We start from the raw sequence: 21,925 nt of genomic DNA, 5'->3' as shown, positions 1-21,925 counted from the left end.
GATTCTAAAGGGGAAAAAAAAAGATTCCTTTTATATTTAAAGAATCCAAATCTCTGTTTCAATAACAAAACTGTGTCTGTGTGACAAAAACAAGCACTGGTACCTCACGTATTTTTATCCATTTTTGATGAAAACTCTGAAAACTGTATTTTTGGTAAACTCTGTAGGATCATATTATCAAGTGGGATATGGTGCTGGTCAAAACAAGTTACCGTTCTCCTTAAAGGTTTTAAAACACATGTTGATACCAGACTCGTATTTTTTCTAATACAGTAAAAGTTTTCCTTGCTAGCTTACTATAAATTCCAATAATCCAAAGATGTAATCCATAATAAAAATACAAGCACTTAAACAACATATGTTTAAAAGTATAAAGTGATGGTTACATACATAATGATTTTACAGTAAATGGTATCGTAGTTCTGAGTGTAGCCAGTGCAAGATTATTAAGCTTTATTCCAGCAAACGGTCGTGCAACAAACACAGCATTAATTTAGCCAGCAACTGATGATGACAGATTAAACACGTTGCCAAGATAGGAGACTCACAGACAAAGAGATGAAAGAGAGAAACTGAGAAAGAGAGTAAAAAAATGGATGAGAAAATAAACTTATTAGAAACTCCTGGGAGAAGTGGCTTCTCACATGCCAGTATATTAGAAATACTCACTTTTGTAGCACCTCCTCCCGGCCACAGACTTTGAGCAAATAGCTGGAGAAGTCTACCTTGTCCAAGTCATCATGGACCCAGCACAGAGTCTGACTGATCAACAGCTCCACTGGAGAACTCACTTAAGGAGAAAAAAAAAGGTATGAGAATTATCCAGAGACAATAATGAAGAAAAGAGAAGAAGGTAATCATGAAAGAGAGGTAAACGTGGAGCAGAGGCAAAAGATGGAAAGATCAACAGATGGAGAGGAAAAGGTAATTATGGAACAAAGCTGAGCACACGACCTACTGGGTTAGCATTAAAAAATACATTTGGAGCATTCTCAAAACAATTCACCACAGCATACCTGACAAACAAAAAAAAGACTAATTTGAATTAGAAAGATTAAAAGGTAAATAGCCAGTTCCAATGTTGCTTTTTTTGTGAGACTTGACCACAATACGTTTCTGAGGCTGTTAAAAAGCTGTTTTTGCAGGTGTAGGAACTGAACTCTAAATCTTATAGTGATCAAAATTCCTTTCTAACCACAAAACACATCCTCCCAGGTTCTGAACAGTTCGTGTTTCATATTTCAAATCAAACCAGTTCTCGAATCAAAGGCATTACCGCAGAACGCTGTGAAATGATATTAAGGGGGATTCTAGGCATTTGCGTGTCCTACGATACCTGATGTATCAGGCCAAGCGAAGCTTAGGTGGAGAGCGTAACTTGACACACAGCAGATTATTCTGCTGTTTACCTTCTTCAACTGAGTTTTTAAGCACACTGAATATACATAAACACAGGCTGACAGATAAAAAGACAGACAAAGACTCTTCACACACAGAAACATCTAGACGTTGGATTAAGCACACATGCTCAGGTTACTTAAAAGAAGTTCATATTGACACACACGGAGCTGGACCACCCCTGCCTAAAGCAATAACACACCACCCTCCACCCTTTGGAGGAATGGTGAGGCTTTTCTTGCTGCTTAAGCAAGCACTGCAATGCCTGTGTGGCAATGGTGGTCATATATGTGCTACAAGAGCATTTTATAACAATGCAATTACACAGACTATGCCTCATTTTGGAAGTATTCTGAACTGGTAATGGAATTCCCAGCGGGCATATTTGAGGGCACCAGTTACAAGAGGAGAACATTCCGAAATCACATGTTAACCATTTCACACATGACTGGGGAATGGTGTTGGTGGAGTCACACTCGAACAAAAATATTAATGGTTGATTTAGTGCACATGCACGCACGCGCACAGAACTGAAAACAAAGTGAGACCAACAAAAGTTACTTTTTGTTACAGTGCATGTCAAATCCCTTTTATGTAGAATCCGAGTAAGAGGGTCAGAAGTCACTCTACACTTGTTAAATCTACAAGGCAAAGATCGGAAAGGTGTGAAGAGAGGAAATAGAGATTTATATTTTTGTAACAAGTCCAATTGTCAGAGAGAATCAAAGAGGGGGAAAAAAAGAAGAAGAAAAAAAAAGAAAAAGAGGCCCACAACAGCAAAGGGAAAACCACAATAAGAAGAAAAGTACCATGCTAAAACATAACAGAAAGTGGAAGAGTTTAAAGTTGATAATTAAAGCATACTGTATTAGTGATTCTATGATACTAAGAATTTCAGGCCATCCATCCGTCCCATGGGGGTAGCAGCCTAAGAAGACCTCCAGACTGCCCATCTCCACAGCCACCTCCTGTAGCTATTATGGGGCGAACACCATGGCATTCTCAAGCCAGCTGAGAAATGTAATGTCACCAGTGTGTCCTGGGTCTAACCCAGGGCCTCATTTCAGTGGGACATGCCTAACACACCTGACCTAGGAGGCATCCTAGGCAGAGGGCCAAACAACCTCAACTGGAGAGCCCTGACAGCTTTCAGAGGAAACCAGTTTCCGTTGCTTGTATCCACGCTCTTATTCTTTCAGTCACTATCCACGGGCCGTGGCCAAAAGTGAGGGTGGGAATGCAGATTGAAGAGTACATCTATAGCATCAATTCACCACAGCAGACCGGTACATCGCACTCATTACTGCAGATGCTGCACCAATCGATTTGTAAATCTCTTGCTCCTTCTTCCCTTCCTCTTGAACAAGACCCTGAGATACTTAAACTACACTTGGCAACTTATTCCCAACTCCAAGTGGGTACTCCACCCTTTTCCGGTTGAGTACTATGGGCTTAGACTTCTAGGTGCCAATTCCCATTCCAGCCACAGCCAGTTTGATTTCTGCATTTTAGTTTAGTTAGACGTTACCTATTAAAAGTTCTTTCTGACAGAGGTTTTTTTTTTGTAGGTGAAAGATTTAAGAAACATGGTGTTGTCGCCTCTCCAACACCCTCCCAGCAGCAGACGACAACCCGGGTCTTAGAATTTCACTTCTGTCATTCTCTACACATTTACTTCTCACTTCAAGCAATTCTCATTCTCTTACGCGAAGTCTGTACCTTTGGCACAGAGTTTCTTCATAAATATCATTCTTTGGTTTCTCTCCTTTATAAATCATCTCTTTACTCCCTTTAGCTTGTCACATTTTTTGCTCCATCCTCTTTTGTAATTCTTAAATGTATTGCTTCCTCCCCTTCTCACTCTCTTCCATCTTCCCTCTTCAGCCACAGTATGTAAGGAATCCCTGAGAAGGCAGCAGCAGTTCACAGCCAAACTTTACAACAATCAGTTATTTCTCTGTCGACCTATTCTCTACAATATGAGCACAGTCAAAGATTTCAGAAGGGCACAAACATTGTTTTTAATAAAATACACTCTCATTTATAATAAGAAAATCAGCTGCAAGTGGATGCACCACTAACAAAGTCACAAAATTTTGAGGCTTCCACAACAGATAAAAGATGAGCTACTGGGTGATAAATAAGAGAAGATGAAGATCAAATAGAATGTGTGAAGAAAAGAAAAAACTGAAAAAGATGGAGACAAGAAGGTGCAGAGTAGATGGGAAAAATTTCTCATGTGGCATTTTTAATTTGTAGTTTCTGAAAAAAGGACAAGACCAAAAAGTGGGTGAATGAAGAGCAACACTGAGAAAGGTTTAGGGTTAGCTTTGAGTTGAACTAATGAAAAAGACATCACTCATGGACAAAAGAACCCTATTTAGAAAGTGACTGGGAAGACAATGTAAACTATGATAAGAAGCAGGAACCTACAAAAAGCAAAAAAGTATTAAATACATTTCTCATAGGTTTTTTGATTTTGAACTGGGCTTTTCAGAGTGGTGCCTATGTCATAAGTAATATATATGTACACACTAAGGCCTGAGAACTTGTCTATGTCTAAGAAAATATGTTTGGTGTTAAAACGAAACAAGCATCATGGTTTTTTTTCGGGTATGGACACAGACAGTAAGATGCAAAATAATCTAGATATACACTCACACACAGACACACTGATCCTCAAAGACCCAGACAGTGGTGAATTTGGTCACACAGTTGGAATAACATGTCCAACAAAAGAGCGCAGTGGACTGCCTGACAGCCTCCAGTGTGTTTGGCTTCAGATCCTTAAAGACATGTCAGTCAGAGCGGTTGTAGATTTGTATGTGAATAAGGAGGGGTTAGCCAATTACAGCTCCCCAAATAAACAGGGAACTAAACCAAAATCCTTAATAGGACCTTGAGGAGGGAAAAAAAACACAACAAAAACTAACTCCACTTCCTTTTGCCCAACATGGCTACTGAATGGTGAGGGCACAAACCTTTATCTGTGTGGAAAAGGAACATAATATAATTCCCACGACAGAAAAAAAATGAAAAGAAAAATGTGTGTGCGAAGAGTTTGGCAACTGTGAATGTTGTTTCCTCCTTCAGAGCTCTCTTATCTGAAATTGGAGCTGCTCGCTCTTAAAGGCAAAGAGGCACAAGTTTCCTTTTTAGCCAATTCACGTGGTGTCCCATCCGTACAGGAATTTGGCATTTTGCACCAGGAAGCACTGTTTTGAAAGTCGCTAAGAATGGATCAAGCAATTGTCTGAAGAGTCTGAACCACAGGTTTGAATCATCACCAGTTTTTCAGCTTTCTGACTAACAAAGACATTGCCTATGGACCCCCTGCAGTAAGGAGATGTGCGAGTGTATAAATTGGATTTATGACAGTAGTTTTTTTGTTTTTGTTCTTTTGCACCAACAGCAAACTCTTTGGGCTTCTTAACAGGTTATTATGCAACAATTTTAGAACAGTTTGAGATCAAATAGGGGTGCATCCAACAAATAAGCTAAAACAAACTTGACACCTCTTTGGTTCCTTCATAGTGGCATTTGTATCACGTGACGTATCAAGCACATATTCTGTCCTTTCATCCTGTAAAGAACTGATTGAAACACGGCTCATAGAACAGACAATTTCTGACTTTGTTCAGATGCTTACCGTCACAGGTGAAGGTTACAGGCTGCTGAGAATCAGAGATTTCGATAGAAACCTTGACAGAACAGCTATTATCACCACCACCATTTCTCTGGGTAATGACAGGGCTAAGGACGAAGCCAGGGTTGGTTGCAATGTCATCATGAGGGAATTTGGAACGTAGGCTGGTAGGGGGAGAATAAAAATGTTAATAAAGAAAAAAAAATCAGAATACAAACGTACAGCACTTTCTGCTATTCATATTTTGGTCTACTTGGCCAGTGAAAATACATTAGGGGAAGCCAAGGCAAGCCAAGCATATGAATCAGCTGGCTTGGATGAGACTACTAAATGCAGGATGGGCAGTGTAACAGGAAAAATGGATGGAGGGGAGAAAGGAGAGCAAATCTGAATAGCACATTATGATTACACACATGGAAAAGATCCTATAAAATCACTGAAAACCAATTACTCTCCAGTCCCAAGAAGCTTCCATAAGGCCTCAAATTAGTCATCTGTAAGTGTCTGATGTTGACCGACAATGTTATGAAAATGCCCCCCCTACCCCCCCACCATGTTCTCTCAACAGAATCCATGCAAACCATTTGTTGACCCACAAGCATGCAGGGAAGTTGTTTGGCAAACGACAGTGGGTGTTGACTTTATTAACACAATGAAAATGGATTCTCCAAGCAGAGCGTCATCTTTACTCCACCCAAAATAACTACCGGAGTGAGAAATTCTGTACAGCCTCAAGCAATGAAGAGAATTGAAACCATGCAATTAAGCAAATGCATGCATGAAATTCTATATTTGGTAAAAGCATCTTTTTAGGCAGTTACAACCAACTAAAAGTAATTTCTGTGGCTGTGTGCTTCACTGCCTACAGGCCGCACTAAAGGGGCAGCCTTTGGATCAAAAAAAAAAAAAAAAAATGAAACCAACATCCAAGGGCAAAAAACTGCAGTTAGTGTAAATGTCACTTAAGACTATCTTAAAATTGACAGAATCCCACATGCCTAACTAAAAATGTGTATTTATAGCCTGGAACAAAAAAAAAGAAGCCTTTGGCCACTGTGGATCGTTTCATTTATAAAAACTATGAGGAGGGTGAATGGATCCTTCAACAGACAGGTGTCTCGACAAAAGTAGCAGTAGCCTACAAGGACTCCCCTTAAACTTAACTATTGACTTGTGGCTCCACTCTTTCATCCAAAGATAGTGATTCTTTTGCTCTGAAAACCAATATGGCGAAGAACTGAGACTGCAAACGAGTAACATCTCCCTACATTCATACATTTCTCTACATCCATCATTTACACCGTTTTAACTTATCAGTAGAACTAATGGCTCCAACTTGTGAAGATCCTGTGGTATGTGAAACGTGACTTTGTGAGCGGTTTAATAAATTGTTTCATGTTTATATTTAAGCATATAAGAAAGGCAATGGCAAGAAGAGGGTTCTTACGATGCTATGTCTTCACAGAAGGCAACGATCTCCAGGTTCTGTGCATCCTGTTCTTCCAGGGCGTCATTCTTTACCAGAGCGTTTCCTTTTCCCTTCTCCTACAGGAGCACAGTCAAACATGTAGATACCGAGTCAGAGAACTAGAATAAAACATGAATAACCTACCTACATATTTCAAAAGACAAGCAGGGCACAAAGAAAGCAGCGGGGGTATGGCTTCAGTGGCATTCGCTTTTAGTACGTTCAATTAAAATCTCCATATATCAGTGTAAAGGTGCTAAGGTTTAGCAATGCTAAAGGTCTTCACGGTGATTTGTGTTGATTGTTGGTGGTGGACTATTGAAAGGGCAGTTTGATTAAAGACAGCTCAGAGCTATGAATCCTACAGGGAATGAACATGTCAGCAATGGCAAAAGCTTGATGCCTATATAGTTTCCCAGCTATTTTATGCTGCTGCCTCTTAACCTATGGTCAAGCAGTAGTTTGGTTCAAGTCAAAATAAACATGACAACAGCTGAACTGGATATTTCTTACACACAATTTTTTTCTTTTTTAATCTCAAAATAATTTTAAGAAGTGAGAGTTCTAAATTTGTCTTGATCCAGCTCTGTCACTCACAGCCCAAATCCTGAGACAGCCCACTGGGAGTTACTCCAAGATTCCTGGAGGCTGGCCCAGTGCCGGGAACTCACAGTTACACTGTGCTCTTAACTGTGGTTCGACTGCCAGCAGCTGAGGAATGCACTTCCTGTGGTACAGGAAATGAGAAGTGAAAGGGTCCTGCCCCTTCCGGTGCTAGGCTCTAGGCGGTCTAAATAAAGTGCTCAGTCATGCGTTGGAAATCTGTGACTCTGACATAATTCCCAAAGAAGTCTGAGGACTGTGGGAAGGGAAAGAAAGAAAAGGGATGAAAGAAATATCTTAAATGCCATAATAAGAGTTTGGTTCTCCATTCAGAGACTTCTGAGGAATTCTGAATCCAGTTTTTTGAGGAGCTTGGTGGGGAGTATGGAGCTGAGCTTCTATGTTTTGATGACAATAAAACTGAACAATTAGCTTTTTTTTTCTTTTTACAGCTTGTAATGTCCTGCTAATTTAACCCACACAATTCCTTTTATGGGAATTTTTTTTCAGATTTTCTTGAGCTGCTCCTGGATCAAGTCTTGTGGGTTTTATGGAAGTCATCACACAAGACTTGTGTAATGACTGAATAATTAAACAATGCAAATTAAAAAATTAATGAACATATAAACGAGCAAAAATAATAACAAACAAACATACGGTAACAAAGAGATGGAACGTAGTCAGAACTGACTGGATTGCACTACCGGAAGGCAACATTGCAGACATTGAGGACAGCTACAAGTACCTGGGGATCCCACATGCAAATGAGAACCACTAAGAGGCTGCTAGGAAAGCTGCAACCACCAAGTACCTGCAGTGGGTCAGGCAAGTCCTGAGGAGTCACCTGAATGGTAAGAACAAGATCATCAACACCTACACCCTGCCGGTGATCAGGTACGCTGCTGGGATAATAGGCTGGCCAAAGGAGGAGATGGAAACCACTGACATCAAGACAAGGAAGCTCCTGACCATGCACAGAGGGTTTCCACCCCAAATCCAGCACCCTGAGGCTGTACACTAAGTGGAAGGAGAGAGGGGTTGGGGACTTGTGAGTATCACAATCATTGTCTAGGATGAGACAACAAACATCCAGGAGTACATCAGGAAGATTGTCACAACTGACCATGTGCTTAGTGAATACAGGCAGCAGAAACCCAAGAAAGAAGAGGATCAAGGGGAGGAACCATCATGGAAGGACAGGCCCCTGCACGGTATGTACCACCGGCAGATAGAGGAGGTAGCTGACATCCAGAAATCCTACCAGTGGCTGGACAAAGCTGGACTGAAAGACAGCACAGAGGCACTAATCATGGCAATACAGGAACAAGCTCTGGGCACAAGATCCATAGAGGCTGGGGTCTACCACACACGGCAAGACCCCAGGTGCAGGCTGTGTAAAGTTGCCCCTGAGAGAGTCCTGCACATAACAGCAAGGTGCAAGATGCTAGCTGGCAGGACATACATGGAATGCAAGTGGCCGGCATAGTATACAGAGACATCTGTGCCAAATATGGCCTGGAAGGACTGAGATCAAAATGAGATACGCCCCCTAAGGTGGTCCAAAATGACCCAGCTAAGATCCTGTGGGACTTCCAGATACAGACGGAAAATTGGTGATGGTTACCCAACCGGACAAAGTGGTGGTAGACAAACAGAGGAAGATGGCTGTAGTGATAGAGCGAAGCGATACCAAATGACACCAACATCAGGAAGAAGGAACATAAGAAGTTGGAGAAGTATGAAGGGCTTAGAGAAGAGCTCGAGAAGATGTGGAGGGGGAAGGCAACAGTGCTCCCAGTGGTAATCGGAGCACTCGGTGCAATGACTCCCAAGATAGGCAAGTGCCTCCAACAGATCCCAGGAACAACCTCTGAGACCTCTGTAAAGATACTGTGCAGGACCATCAAGCTCCCAGGTCTCGGGTAGAGGACCCAAGGCCAAAATTTGGGACCGAAAATCCCTGCAGGGATGAAGTAGAGTGGGTTTCTGCCCTGCAGTTTTTTTGGTGTCAAACTTTGTCTTAAATACCGTATTATCATCTACACATTACTCTACTGGAGAATAGTAGCAAATCTGTCAACATGGTATGTCTGAACAAAACATAATTATCAAGGTTGACTAAATAAATAAATAAATAAATAAGGGTCAATTCTGTAACCCGAAAAGTACTGAGTGATCACATTTTCATATGTTTTACTTTCCGCATACGTGAAGGAATCTCGGTTCGAAGGGGGAAAAAGTTTTAAACAGCAAACAAACAAAAAAAAAAATCAATAAATACATACAGGACAAACAGAGTGAGAGAGAGAAAGGTATCAAACAAAAAAGAGAATGAAACTAAAAAACAAAATAAACCCAAAAAACAGGATCAAAATTGCAAAAGGAAGAAAATGCGAGGAAAGGAACAAAGTAAACCTCAGAAACCCAGCAAAGAATGAGACCAGTAGAGGATATTTGAAGTGTTTATGTTTGGAGCAGGATTGCTGCACCAAAAACAAACATGAGCAGATAATCCAATGAGGTCGTGTGAGCTGACAGGCATAGTACATCTCTCACACACACACACACACACACACACACACACACCGGGCTGTACAGTGAGACAGGCCAGTCTTTGTTTTGGTTGATCAATTTTGTTAGACCCAGACTGAGAGATCCTGGTGTCCAGAGTCATGGGAATGGCTTCGTATGCTTCACGAGCTGATTAGTCTTTAACGCTCCGCCTCCGTTTACTGTGATGTGTGATGACATTGTGTTTCTGGTTTTACAGTCTGAGTACAACAGATTATGATCGTCATGGTGGCTGGCCTTAAAGGACACAGAGAGTATGCTGTGGGACTGGTCACATCAAACCTATCAGTCATGTCTTGAACAATTACTTTCATCTCAGATTCTTACTAAAGACCAAATTTTCCACAAGTATACTGGTGTTACCAAATTTCTCCAATGAATGCACCAGTACACAAACTAGTCAAACACCCTTTCCTTCTAGTACAGCATGGTATTATTCAACCTTGCATGCTAGCTTTATTTGCATAACCTAGTTTTGAATGATGTATGCATTGATGGTGAGTGGATACTACATAAAAATGAAAAAACTTTAATATTAAAAAGGTCATGGATCCCATGACCCTTCGCCATAAACAATGGCTGACAATATAGGTAACGTCTTAAGAACGAAAAAAGAAAAGAAAGGCACGTTTGTTTTTGCCAGCTGAAAAGGAGCTGGGATAAGTCGAGTTTTCTCCAGCTTCAAAAGGAGATTTTCAACAACATTGGTTACCAGCGTTGTCTCACAGCGAGAAGTTCAAATACCTTCATCAGGTCAGACTTTTCAGAGCATAATTTGTATGTTTTTCAAGTGCCCATATGGGATTTTTCTGGCAACTGACTTCCTCACACATATTCCAGGACAGTCATTTTAGGCTAACTGGTGACTAGAAAAGTAATATATATCCAATAGTACAGGGGAGCAATGGTATCCACAGAGAATGTTGTGATCTGCGATGTTAGCCACTTAAGTAGCTTATGTGAACCACTCCCTTTGAAACTGCTGACCTTCACTGTTGCTTTCAAAGAGAGGAAAAGTCAAAGTACAAGCAAGATGACAGCCAGCTTCTGCTGATGTTGGGATTATACTCTGCTGTGTACATGAACACCATGAATAATGACTTCTTTGAAGTCCACCTGAATGGCATAACCATAGATTCTGCACTACAATTTAGTGTCTCTGTCTGAAAGAACCTTCCTGCTCATTCCCTAGCACACTCATGGACGGAGAAATTCCAACAGCAACATTCTCCGTTATCCAATACTTTGTTTCATTGTAATGTGTCTCTAGTTTAGAGAGTTTTCTACAACACACAAAGCATTCCCTTTTCATCACAATGCAATCACAAGTACTGCATTAACCACTGCAGTTGAAAGAAGCAGTCTTTTTTCTTTTCTACTGGTTCAGTTGTCATTTTCCCACCTACACTTTTACTCTCTTCATCAGCCATTCGTAATTCAGGAGCTTTCTTTGGCTTTCCCTCTCAGTCAACGCCCTTCTCATTCTCTCATCCCTCTTATTGTGTGTGTGTTTTTAATAAAAGATAAAAGACATCTTTGTAATGTTATTTTATTTCTGGCAATTTGTTTACATGTACTCATGACAAGATATAGTTAAGGATTGACCAACTAAGCCAAAGAACAGAAAAAAGTTCTGCATTCAAAAACAATGGCTACTGCGATGTCTGCCTGTGCTTGAGGGGCGCCAACATAGCCACAAATGTGGTCACAGGTAACACTCAAACACTCTCAGAAAGGCACTACTAACTGTTGTCAAGCTTACCACTTTACAGACTTGCAGGACAGATCTTTATTTTGGTGCACAAAGGCTGAAAAATTACATGAATATGTTTTTTTCTGAAACCCAACTTTGGTGAGAATTTCTTCCAGCTAACAGACAAAAAGACTGAAACTTGTCACAAATTATTTCTCATAACTTTCCAAACCTGCTGAGAGGTTTGGAAAAGGTAGAAAATATAACCATCCTGAAAAATGTCCCTATTGGCTCGATTCAGTTCGGGGAGACAGGCTTGTTTGTCCTTGATGTCACGCATCAGTTAGTTGGCCACATTCCGCTTCAGACTGAGACACATCAATTATAAAACACAAGACTCCTGCTTAATCAAAATGACATAGATGTAAAATTATCTGTCTTTTTCCTGGGGTTATATACAACAGTTATACAACACAGGCATACTAAATAACACTGAAAGACATAAAATTTCAGTAATATCTTCCTCAGCAATTGTTTAAAGAGAACACCTACGGCAGGGGTGTCGAACTCCAGGCCTCGAGGGCCGGTGTCCTGCAAGTTTTAGATCTCACCCTGGATCAGGACACCTGAAACAAATGATTAGCTCATTACCAGGCCTCTGGAGAACTTCAAGACATGTTGAGAAGGTAATTTAGCCATTTAAATCAGGTGCGAAGGAATCAAGGACGCATCTAAAACCTGCAGGACACCGGCTCTCGAGGCCTGGAGTTCGACACCTGTGACCTAAGGGCTTGAATCTATCCACGTTTTACCAACATTAAGACAGTGACTGACCAGAGTTATTTCTGAAGATGAGCAGCCATCTAAGGCATGCGAGACACATGGCCTAAATGTATCAGAGCACTTTAACTAAGTTCTTGTCAGACAGTCAAAATGCAGCTTTACCTCCAACATCCACACCTTTCCGCTGTCACAATTTGTAGTTTAGGTGATGTTGACGAATGCCTTCAGGAAAAGAGTACTTGAAAGTCTGCCTTGAGTCACAATCAAACATTTACTTACATTTACTAATTTTTTATTTTATTTTAGGATAAAGATAAACTTGATAAACAGTACCAACTACTTCTGGCCTAGTTGACTAATATTAGCATTCAGGCAAATGGCAAATAAGATGACCCATATTTATGTGCTGTACCACATTGATTTCACACTGGTTGAATGTTCAATGAACATGTGAAATGCTGAAACACTTTTAGAACAATTCATTCTCAAGGGTGGACAGACAGAAAAAGACTAGCATGGATCTGACAATTAGAAACCATAGCATGTCAACGACAAATGTGATGTGTAGTGTTGACAGATGAAATAACTGGTTACCAAGTTATGCAGTGATAAAAGCCAGCACCAATGGGATACCACTGGTTAGCATATAACCAGGTGGTGTAGTTAAGGTGTGCAGAAACAGCCACCTGATACATGCAACAAATGACAGCCCCCTGTTGCACCATTGTGATGTTTAGAGTAAGACAGATAAAACCCACTGCAGAATAGTGCGGCCTTACAGCACTTAGACCTAGAAAAGTATGTCAGCTGTCTAGAGGCCGTGTCACATTAAAATGACATAACCACATCCTGAACAAACATATAGATGCTAACCTACCAGAAAAGAGAATAGATTGTGCTAGCACTGCTAACATTTGCCATACTCCGTATACTAATCTGGCATCGTGTTTTTGCGCAGCAAAGTGCCACAGATATTAGCATTTGAAAGATGTTTAGTGACAAACATAAAGAGTGTGAAAAGGCTCAGGAAAAAATAAAACAAAAAAAATCCCTAACATTTGTATATGTTTAGCCATTTCTAATAATCTGATCTTCATTTTGATAGTTCTGACAGAGTAGCCAGGAGAGTGTTAAGTGTCCAACTGGAGTGGTATTGGCCCAGAATTTCACAATTGATGCAACCCTCACATATTTTTTTTTTTTGCTTTTTTGTCCAGCTGCTGAGAGCAACTATTCACACTTTCACTTGTGGAATGACTGTAGGACTTGCCCTTCCCTTCAAAATTTAATTTGGCATGCTGATCCCATACAGAAATGAGCTGAAATGTAGCACAAGGAAAATAAAATAAATAAATAAATAAATAAAATTATATTATCATTTAACCATGAGCAATAAATAACTAAGAAAGGAAAAGCTAATTTCTTAAGTGCATGAATGAAGGACCATGTGCGTGTATACTACATATGCAGTCTGTTCATGCTTGTTTCTAACTGAACAAAGTGGCAGTACAGTTTCAGCTGGTGGCTGGCAGTAATTCCATGCCCAGCATCAGCATTGAGTTACAGTGTGTATCTAGACACCAGATAAGTCCTTACCTCTATGTGCAAGCCAAATGAGAATTACCCTAGACTGTCAACATGAAACCTGCACACAAATAGTATTTGGCAAATATGGATATCTGACCAGCCATAAAGTTTTGAGAAGTTACAGAGTAACTTGAAACTGCTTAGCAAAAAAAAAAAAAGGCTGGCCAATTCAAACTTCAGATTGTGTCAGAATAGAAAAAATATTGAATAATTAATATTTAACCTGCAAATGACCGCGATTCAACATGGAGGGCAAAATAGAACTACATTAGTCATCGGCAAAGGCCAAGGTGTAAAAACAGAGACAGTCTGACTTACTGCCAACATGTTGAAACATGGAAAACCATTCCAGACTCCCAGGTGTGCTTGTCTGGAAATACACTCAAGAGATGCTCACAGAAAGTTTGTCTTCCTAGAAGACTTATTGCCCTGAGTCTGAGTTGAGGTCAGGTGTAAAAAAAATATCTTTAACACTATTTTACCCCTTCACCTCTCTTCCTGGTATTTACCTGAAGTGTAGATCTAAGGATAAATTTTCTTGCCAATGTCAAGAAAATCAATTGGCAAACCCACACCCAAGTTTTTAAAGATGGAACTAGGAGGAAGGTAGTGAGTAACCTGGCACACAGATCCCATCCTCTGAGCTGTGGGAGATACGATATAATTCCTCTGGCAAACAAACACATATTTACATACTTTAAACCAAGTGCCACCAATATTCCAAACTCTCTAGTTCTTGGTATTGTCTAGGTTTTATATTCCAATATAAATTAACATAAGGAAGGGTAAGTGAGGCTTTCACAGAGTTCGAGCAATTACTGATAGGATATTGCTTCCTTTTAATGGGTTGTGTATACAAGCAGCTTCCATTAAGCTAAAATGTTTGAGCTTCACATACAAGAAAGTCTTTAACAATTTGGAGGCTGTTTCAACAAGAAATGCTGAGCTTTACATCAGAGGAACAAATGGCTTCGAGAACACAAATCTACTTCTTCTTTCAATAAGGAAGTGACCAGTGTCTATCGAAGTCATACTTCCTGTAATAAACTGAAACACCTAGCTTAAAAACCCCAAACAAACAGTATCTTAATGAACAAAGTCTTCATGAAGCAGAGACTGTGACATATTCGTAACTGGAAAAAGGACTTTGTCCGAAACATTTCCTAATTTCTCTTACATCTGTTAGCAGGATTATTATTGTGTGCATTAGTATCTCCCTTCTAATTGCTTAATTACTCTTCCACAATACTCTTCTTTTGTACCAGTAAGGAAGTTCAAAGGTTAGAAGACAGACAGCTGTTTCCCAGTGAGTCAGATATTTAACTGGAATGCACATCACATCCCAGCACTGCAACATCTTCTAATAATGCATTTGGTTGGAAAAGAAAATTAAGTCTTAAATGCACTTTAGCACTTCACTACACTTATTCACAATGTATAATTAGACAATAATAAGAGAAAATGTGGCAGTGTGGAGGTGTGAGAGAAGTAAAATAGGTTGTGCGAGCCTTTAGATATGTGGGGGAAGAAAAGATTTGTCTGTGTGATAGATTTAACAAAAAGAGGAAAAAAAAAAAAAAAAAAGGGTACAGTGTAGGCTTCAATACACACCACGCATTGCGATCTTCTTTCACAACTCACATTCAGATAAAAATGGCCTGTGGAGATAAATCTCCCTGCAAGTCTTTTTAATAACAAGAGCATGAGCAAACAGCCGCACACATGCTTAACTAACCTGCACTGAAAGACCAGAAGTGTTTGTGTAATTTAACACTACTCCCCTAAATTTAATATTATCTACTAACAATAGTCATACTGTTCATTATCAGTTATAATACTGAAAACTGAGTTATTTAGGCAACATACAGGCTAATGGTTTTTTAAAACAAATCTTTCGTACATCTTTCAATTCTCTGTAGAGTTATGAGTTAGCCTCATTTCAGACAATTTATGCATACAGCTAATGAAAATGTATATGGCCTCAATACCCTTGAAGAATGATGCATTTCAGGGCCCCTTTGCAAAAAGCAAATGCAAGGCCTGAACAGACACTGATGCTTTAGGGTGTATCACCGGTTCTAAAGAAAGAGAAATTACTTTGCTGATTACCATTAATTTACACATTTGATCCTAAAAAGCTAAACTAAGAAATCATAGCTGAGCACTGTAAGCCATCAGTTATTTAACAGACTGAAAACTATAAGAAATTGAAAGGAATGAAATTGACACCAGTAAGAAGTAACATACTGAAAGAATGCAAGGACACAACAAGCCAGAGACAAATAAAAATGACAGAATGAAAAAGGAAAGACAGAAGACAACACAAGACAAAGGGTAGGGGCAGTGTAGTAGAAAAGGAAACAGGGGCAGACACAACAGCCGATCGCTTGATTCTGACTCAAAGTCTTCAAGTTCAAGCACATTTGTTCCATCTTACACCCCATCTGCCCACACGACCGCATCTTATAATACATTCTTGCCAGATATAACAAGGGCTGGCAACCACAGGCTAACTTAAAGACATTCAAACAATAATCTTGGGAATGTCTTGTGATTTCTGACATTTGCTGGTATAAATTCAGCTCATAAACAACATTAAAACAGAGCACTGACAATCACAAAGCAAGTGAAACCATATATTTCAATATATGTTGCTGTGCTATTGAAGCTTTAGAGGTAGGGCTGTGTTTAATATGTGTACTGTGTACGGGCTATACTGTAGATGTTTTCTGTCATAACAGATACTTATTGATGGTAAGTTCATTACATCATATTATTGTCTATTTGTCGGTAAGTTATCTAGCATCCAGTTGTCCAAATGAACAATATAAACAAGGTCAACCACTCCCAATAAAAAATGAGTTTACAGTGGTCCCTCGCTATAACGCGGTTCACCTTTCACAACCTCTCTGTTTCACTGACTTCTTTTGGTGCAATTTTCCGTTTTTTGGGTTTTTTTGACAGTGCATTATGTTCTGCATCCTGATTGGCTGTAGACCATTGTCAATAAAACTCCTACCGTGTCTCCTATACAGTACAGAATGCATTCAGCTTGTCAAACTTGCATAAATCTTCGATCGCTAGCAGTGTGACTCTGAAGTGCTGTACTGTATGTTTGTAAGTTTTCTCCCCAACAAACACAACAATGTTGACGAAACATTTTACAATACTGGTTTGATAAGTGCTATACAAATAAACCCTCATTATTATCATCACTGACTTAAAAAATATTATTACTAACTTTAAAAAAAATGAAAAAGTCTTAGACAGGATTTGCATGCATGGTGTGGAGGAAATTTACACCCTAGTGTGCAGTCTCAGACATGGTTTAGCAATTCCTGCACAATGTGGTTTGAAGTCTAGTTTCACTACTAAGTTCTTGTTCATGTCTTACAGACTATAGCCTCACTGTTTTCTGTTTGTCTTCTAGCTACTTTCTTTATTGGTGGCTCAATAATAAAGAGGTTTATACATTCACCTGACATGTGAGAAGACACAAATACCTAAACCAAGAGTCACCTGCTGTGGTGTTATCTTGTGAATAAAGGAGGAGTAAAAAAAAAAGAAGCTAGCTAGCCACTTTCTGTGTCAAAATACATTTAAAGAAAATGAAAAAAAGTAAATGAAAAAACAAAAAAAACTGGAAGATGGGAAATGTAAGCCAATTTGTTTTCATTACATGCTCAGAACACAGTAGCTAAGCAGTTCTCCCTAGTGAGTGTAAACGAGTGGAGCTGGCATAGCAAGCCAAGAGGGCAATCTGTTAGGTCATTCTGTTGCTGCTGTAGGGCACTGGGGATCTGTGAAGACTTGTTCCTGTTTATAACAGCACGGGCACCAACAAGCAAGCAAGCAGATTGAACAAGGAGAGATAGCAAGTACACACATCATCATCGCCTCACATACACAAAGAGAGCAGACAAGATTGAAGCAGATAAAAACAGAGTGTAGAGGGACATATCTGTAGTAGGCTAAGCTTTAAAGGCTCAAGTTACACGGCACAGTAGACTCACCACATGCTTGACCCTAGGCCTAATATACATGCAAGAGTAAGCAAGCAACCACCGTTTTATCCTCCTGAGCAAAAAGAGATCAACTGTGGAATGAACTGTATACAAGCTGCCTTTGATAAAAGGCAAGGTATGTCTGTATGTCCTAAGTACACACTTAAAAAAAAACATTTAACCATGCCAAATTATGTGTGAAATCCTTAAATAAAATAAAAAATAAAAAAAAAAGGGGGGGGGGGGGGGGGGTATGATACTCTCTATATATCCTGGTGTGACAAAGGCACCCAAGACCCATTGTTTGGTACTGACACACTGAAACACAATGACCAGGAAGTGGGAGCTTTGTCTAAATAAATTTTTTTTTTTAAGAATCAAGATTTGCAGGTGGTTTTGACCACTGTGAGTAAAGCAATGCAATATTTGAGTAAAAGGATCGGTGTATTGTCTGCATTTACATTACTCGTTTTTACCAGCTGTAGACAGTAGTAACTAAACATACCATAGCACCTTTTTATATTCCAGTATGTCTGAAAAGCACTGCCGATTAAACATTTTCATTTCAAAGTAGGAGCGTTTCAGAGTAGAAAGAGGAACATATAATGACACATGTATATTTTTGCTAGTAGGCCTCAGTATGGCTATGCTACTCTGTACAGAAATACTTGTCTCGCAACCACAACTCAGAGCTAAAGCCAAACGATGACAGATGGTTGTTCAGTTTTAACAAAAAAAAAAAAAAAAAATTTGAGAAAACCCATGCCACTTGCCCACAGCACTGTCCCAAATGAATGATCTAAATAATCATTTTGAGAAATTAGATCACTCCCATCCAGCACGGCAAAATTATTCAGAAAATGGAGCTGTGAGGAAATTGTGAGGTGAAACGGTGGGCAGCTAACCACAATGAAATACTTAATTACAGGGAGCAGAAGTAAGGAGGATGTTTTGCTTGTGAATGAATAAGGAATATAGATGCAGTTGTAAGCAACATGTTCATGGGTGTTTTGGTTGAACGAGGTAATCTGCTATCATCTGCTCTAAAACAAAATATTTAAGCCCACTCACTCACCAATGTTTCAAGACCACTTGTTTTATACCCTCACTCATTCTAAAATGCACGTTTGCAATTATGCTGTGAGCACTCTAACAGTGGATGATAAATAAGGTCTGGATAAGGTAAATGGTTGGAAGTGACGAGTAGCAGTGCTTAGTATAACTGCTGATATTTAATTGATGGTGACCTGACTAAACAGGCAAACAACTAAACCATGTTGAGACATAAAATGATAAAAATTTCTCCTCCTTTATAAAATTGTGTAAACACTAAAAAGATGATTAGTGTGAATTAAAAATTCAAACTTTTCAATTTTACTGTGTTCCCACCTGATTGATTGTTTTGTGCTGTGACGAGGTCTCGGGGATGTTGAGTGAGTGACTCCTAGCGACGGGCGCTCCTGTTGATGCCCGCCTATGTTGTGACCGACCTGTGTGAGAAACTCTGCCTTCCAGTTTGGGGCTGCTGCTACTGTTACTACTGTTGCCTTTAGTCTCAAGCACTGCATCCCAGGGATCGCCCGCAGAAGCTCCTGACACAGTCTGTGAACTATCTACAGATTCCAGAGGTGCTTCCTCATTCTCAGACTTTCGCTTTGTAAGTGGGTCCAGATCCAGCCATTCAAAACGGCTGATGGAAGAAGATTCCATAACTGCCGGTTGTTGTGGTGGTGGGTTTGGTGCCAAAGAGGCTATACCTGCTTGAGAGGAATTAACATCAGTGCTGGCCAATCTACCATTCTTCAAGTATTCTGAGGTGCTAGCAATCTTGTCAAACAACTTAGCCATCTCTGGGTCTACAGTTGGCTGTGGGAAGACCATGGCAGCAGCAGGCTGGATGGGAGTGAAAGCCATGGTCGGCAAGGCCATGAAAGGTGTCATGGCTGGAGTGAATCCATTTTGAAATGTTCCTGGTTTGGGAAATGGAGCTGATGGGAACATTGGTGTGGGCTGAAGGGTGGGAGTGGACACACCAGAGCTAGATGGATTGGACAGAGCAGGTGTCCACTGGCTGCTCTGGAAAGGAGATGAGCTACAAGCATGGCCTCCAGGATAGGAGGCACTGAGGTTAAACCCCAGAAGTGACGAGGGGCGGGACACTTTGGAGCTGTTAGCTCCAAAGTTTTCATCAAGTAGGAGCTTTTCGAGTTCCTCATTGGTCAGTTTTTCAACATCAATATCCCTGAACGTATCCTGTTCTGCCTGTTTCTTGGTCTCTGGGAAAACAATGAGGTCCTTGTCCGGTCTATTAGTATAAGTTGAAGGCTGAGGAACAGTAGTGGTAGATTTAGATGGTTTTGGCTTAGAGGAAGACGAGGATGCTGCTCCAGAGGAAGATGAGGAGGCTGTAGCTGTAAGAGTGTGTTTCTTCTCCCTTTGCAATTTTGCTAAAGCCTCTTCTTCCATACGAAGGGCTTCCTCTTTACCCACAACCCCCTTTGGCTGGGGGACATCCAGCTTGAACCCATTACCACTTGATATCTGGGCCATTCTGTCAAGTGGAAGGTGCCATGAATATGATGGCTTTTAAGTCAGCGTGGCCCAAAGGGTTGAGGAACAAGGTTTTAAACACCTAAAAGAAAAAAGAGAGAGAAAAGCTATTTATGACAACAGGATGAGGTCAAACAGAATCAAAGCAAGGAAGAAGGAATTGAAATATTAACCTATAAAATTATTGAATAATTCTACCCATTAAGCTACAGATATCCAGGGGCCACAAGTAGTTGCATAGAATGGAGACTGTGTGCCCACCATGCTTTTTTTGTATTGATCAACTCCTAGTTTCACATACGCAGAGCCAATAATTACTTATGTGTGTTTTGAAGCTAGGGGCATCAATTAGGTCACATAACTAGCCTGGGCTACATCATAGGCCTGTCACACTGACAATGAACCTGATTCACTCACTCATAGCCAGAAATGATATTTTTATACACTTCTATGTGGTGTACATTACAAATATTTGTAAATGATCATAATCAAAAATCTAAACAATATTTGCATTTTACTTTTTTTCCCCAAATCCAAACTATTTATGGCTAACCTTCCACAACAGGAAACGACCAAGAGTATCCCACGTCTATAATATGTGAAAAACATTGCTGCAAAGAGTGCTTTGTGATTCCAAAATGACACAGCGCCTACTCAAAGCAACCATTCATCGAACGATCACAGCCCTGGGGTTGAGTGAGTTCCTTCTCTCCCCAGGCGTCACCAACCTCTCCTGAGCTTCCCCTCCCATTGTGGTGGAGAAGGCTGGCTGTGCTGGAGCTCAGTCTAGCCTAACACTATTGTGCAGCTGAGGAATTTGGCATGCTAAACAGCCCAATGGCTCTCTCTCTATCTCTCTCTCTCTCGCTTCCTCTGGCTCTGTCTGAATCTGTTAGCATTATGTTAGCACCATGGCCCAAGACTGTCTTATTCAGCTGTGCAAACCCCAGCACGCAGTGACAATGTGGCTGCAGTCACTGAGCAAATGACTTAGATAGGTTGGTGCCAACTTTACCAAGAAAACAGCTCGGAGACATTAAATGCATGAAAAGTGTCACAATCCTTTGGTCCATGCTGCCATTGATGTCATAACTCCCTGCAGACATGCCAGACGATTTAGATATAACTGATTTTGCACTGAATGTAGAATGCAGCTTAGTGTTTGTTTATGTAGTCATAAATCAAAAAGGTCTGAGCATGTTAACTGCTAGCACACTGGGCGCTGATCACTAAATAGTAGCTACTTCCTGATTCTGAATGTAAACACTAGCTTAATCTGAGAAAGCATGTTCAAAAATACTATTCTGGTTTACTTAACTGTTTTGCACTGCAGACTGAGCCGATGAACCAACATAGGGAAAAGACTAAGGAAAATAAAGAATAGATTAACCTAATTTCTTTTTACTAGAATGATCCAACACTACACTGATGCTACACTATAAGAATTATAACAACGACTGCATTCAGGAGATGCTGAATTAAGATAGGAATGTGCGTTATCATTAAACATACAAGGGGAAAAAAGATTCTAGAGAAGAAGCCAAGAAAGAAAAAAAACAACTAGAGCCAAGTCAAGCACTGCAAATTGTGCCATCTCTCTGTGGCAACTGATGGCAGATACC

At 40.2% G+C, this 21,925-nt stretch overlaps 1 protein-coding gene across 2 annotated transcripts in view; it reads right to left on the bottom strand.

The window, feature by feature from the left end:
- The window catches only part of pik3c2a (phosphatidylinositol-4-phosphate 3-kinase, catalytic subunit type 2 alpha), a 41,559-nt gene that overhangs the window by 17,654 nt on the left and 1,980 nt on the right, over positions 1-21,925 (bottom strand). For both annotated transcript variants that reach the window (XM_085462545.1, XM_085462546.1), the window contains exons 2-5: positions 19,143-20,385; positions 6,492-6,589; positions 5,048-5,208; positions 670-790 (exon numbers count right to left, since the gene is read on the bottom strand). In XM_085462545.1, coding sequence (XP_085318671.1) covers positions 670-790; positions 5,048-5,208; positions 6,492-6,589; positions 19,143-20,303 — 1,541 coding nt within the window. In that variant the 5' untranslated portion in view covers positions 20,304-20,385. The remainder of the gene's footprint in view (positions 1-669; positions 791-5,047; positions 5,209-6,491; positions 6,590-19,142; positions 20,386-21,925) is intronic.

The sequence above is a fragment of the Copadichromis virginalis genome, linkage group LG7 (assembly GCF_057382275.1).
Source record: "Copadichromis virginalis isolate Kocher_CV1m ecotype Utaka linkage group LG7, C_Virginalis_male_GT1.1, whole genome shotgun sequence".
Lineage (NCBI taxonomy): Eukaryota > Metazoa > Chordata > Actinopteri > Cichliformes > Cichlidae > Copadichromis > Copadichromis virginalis.
Note: the sequence above shows the minus strand (reverse complement) of the source record. Positions and strands in the feature narration are given on the sequence as shown.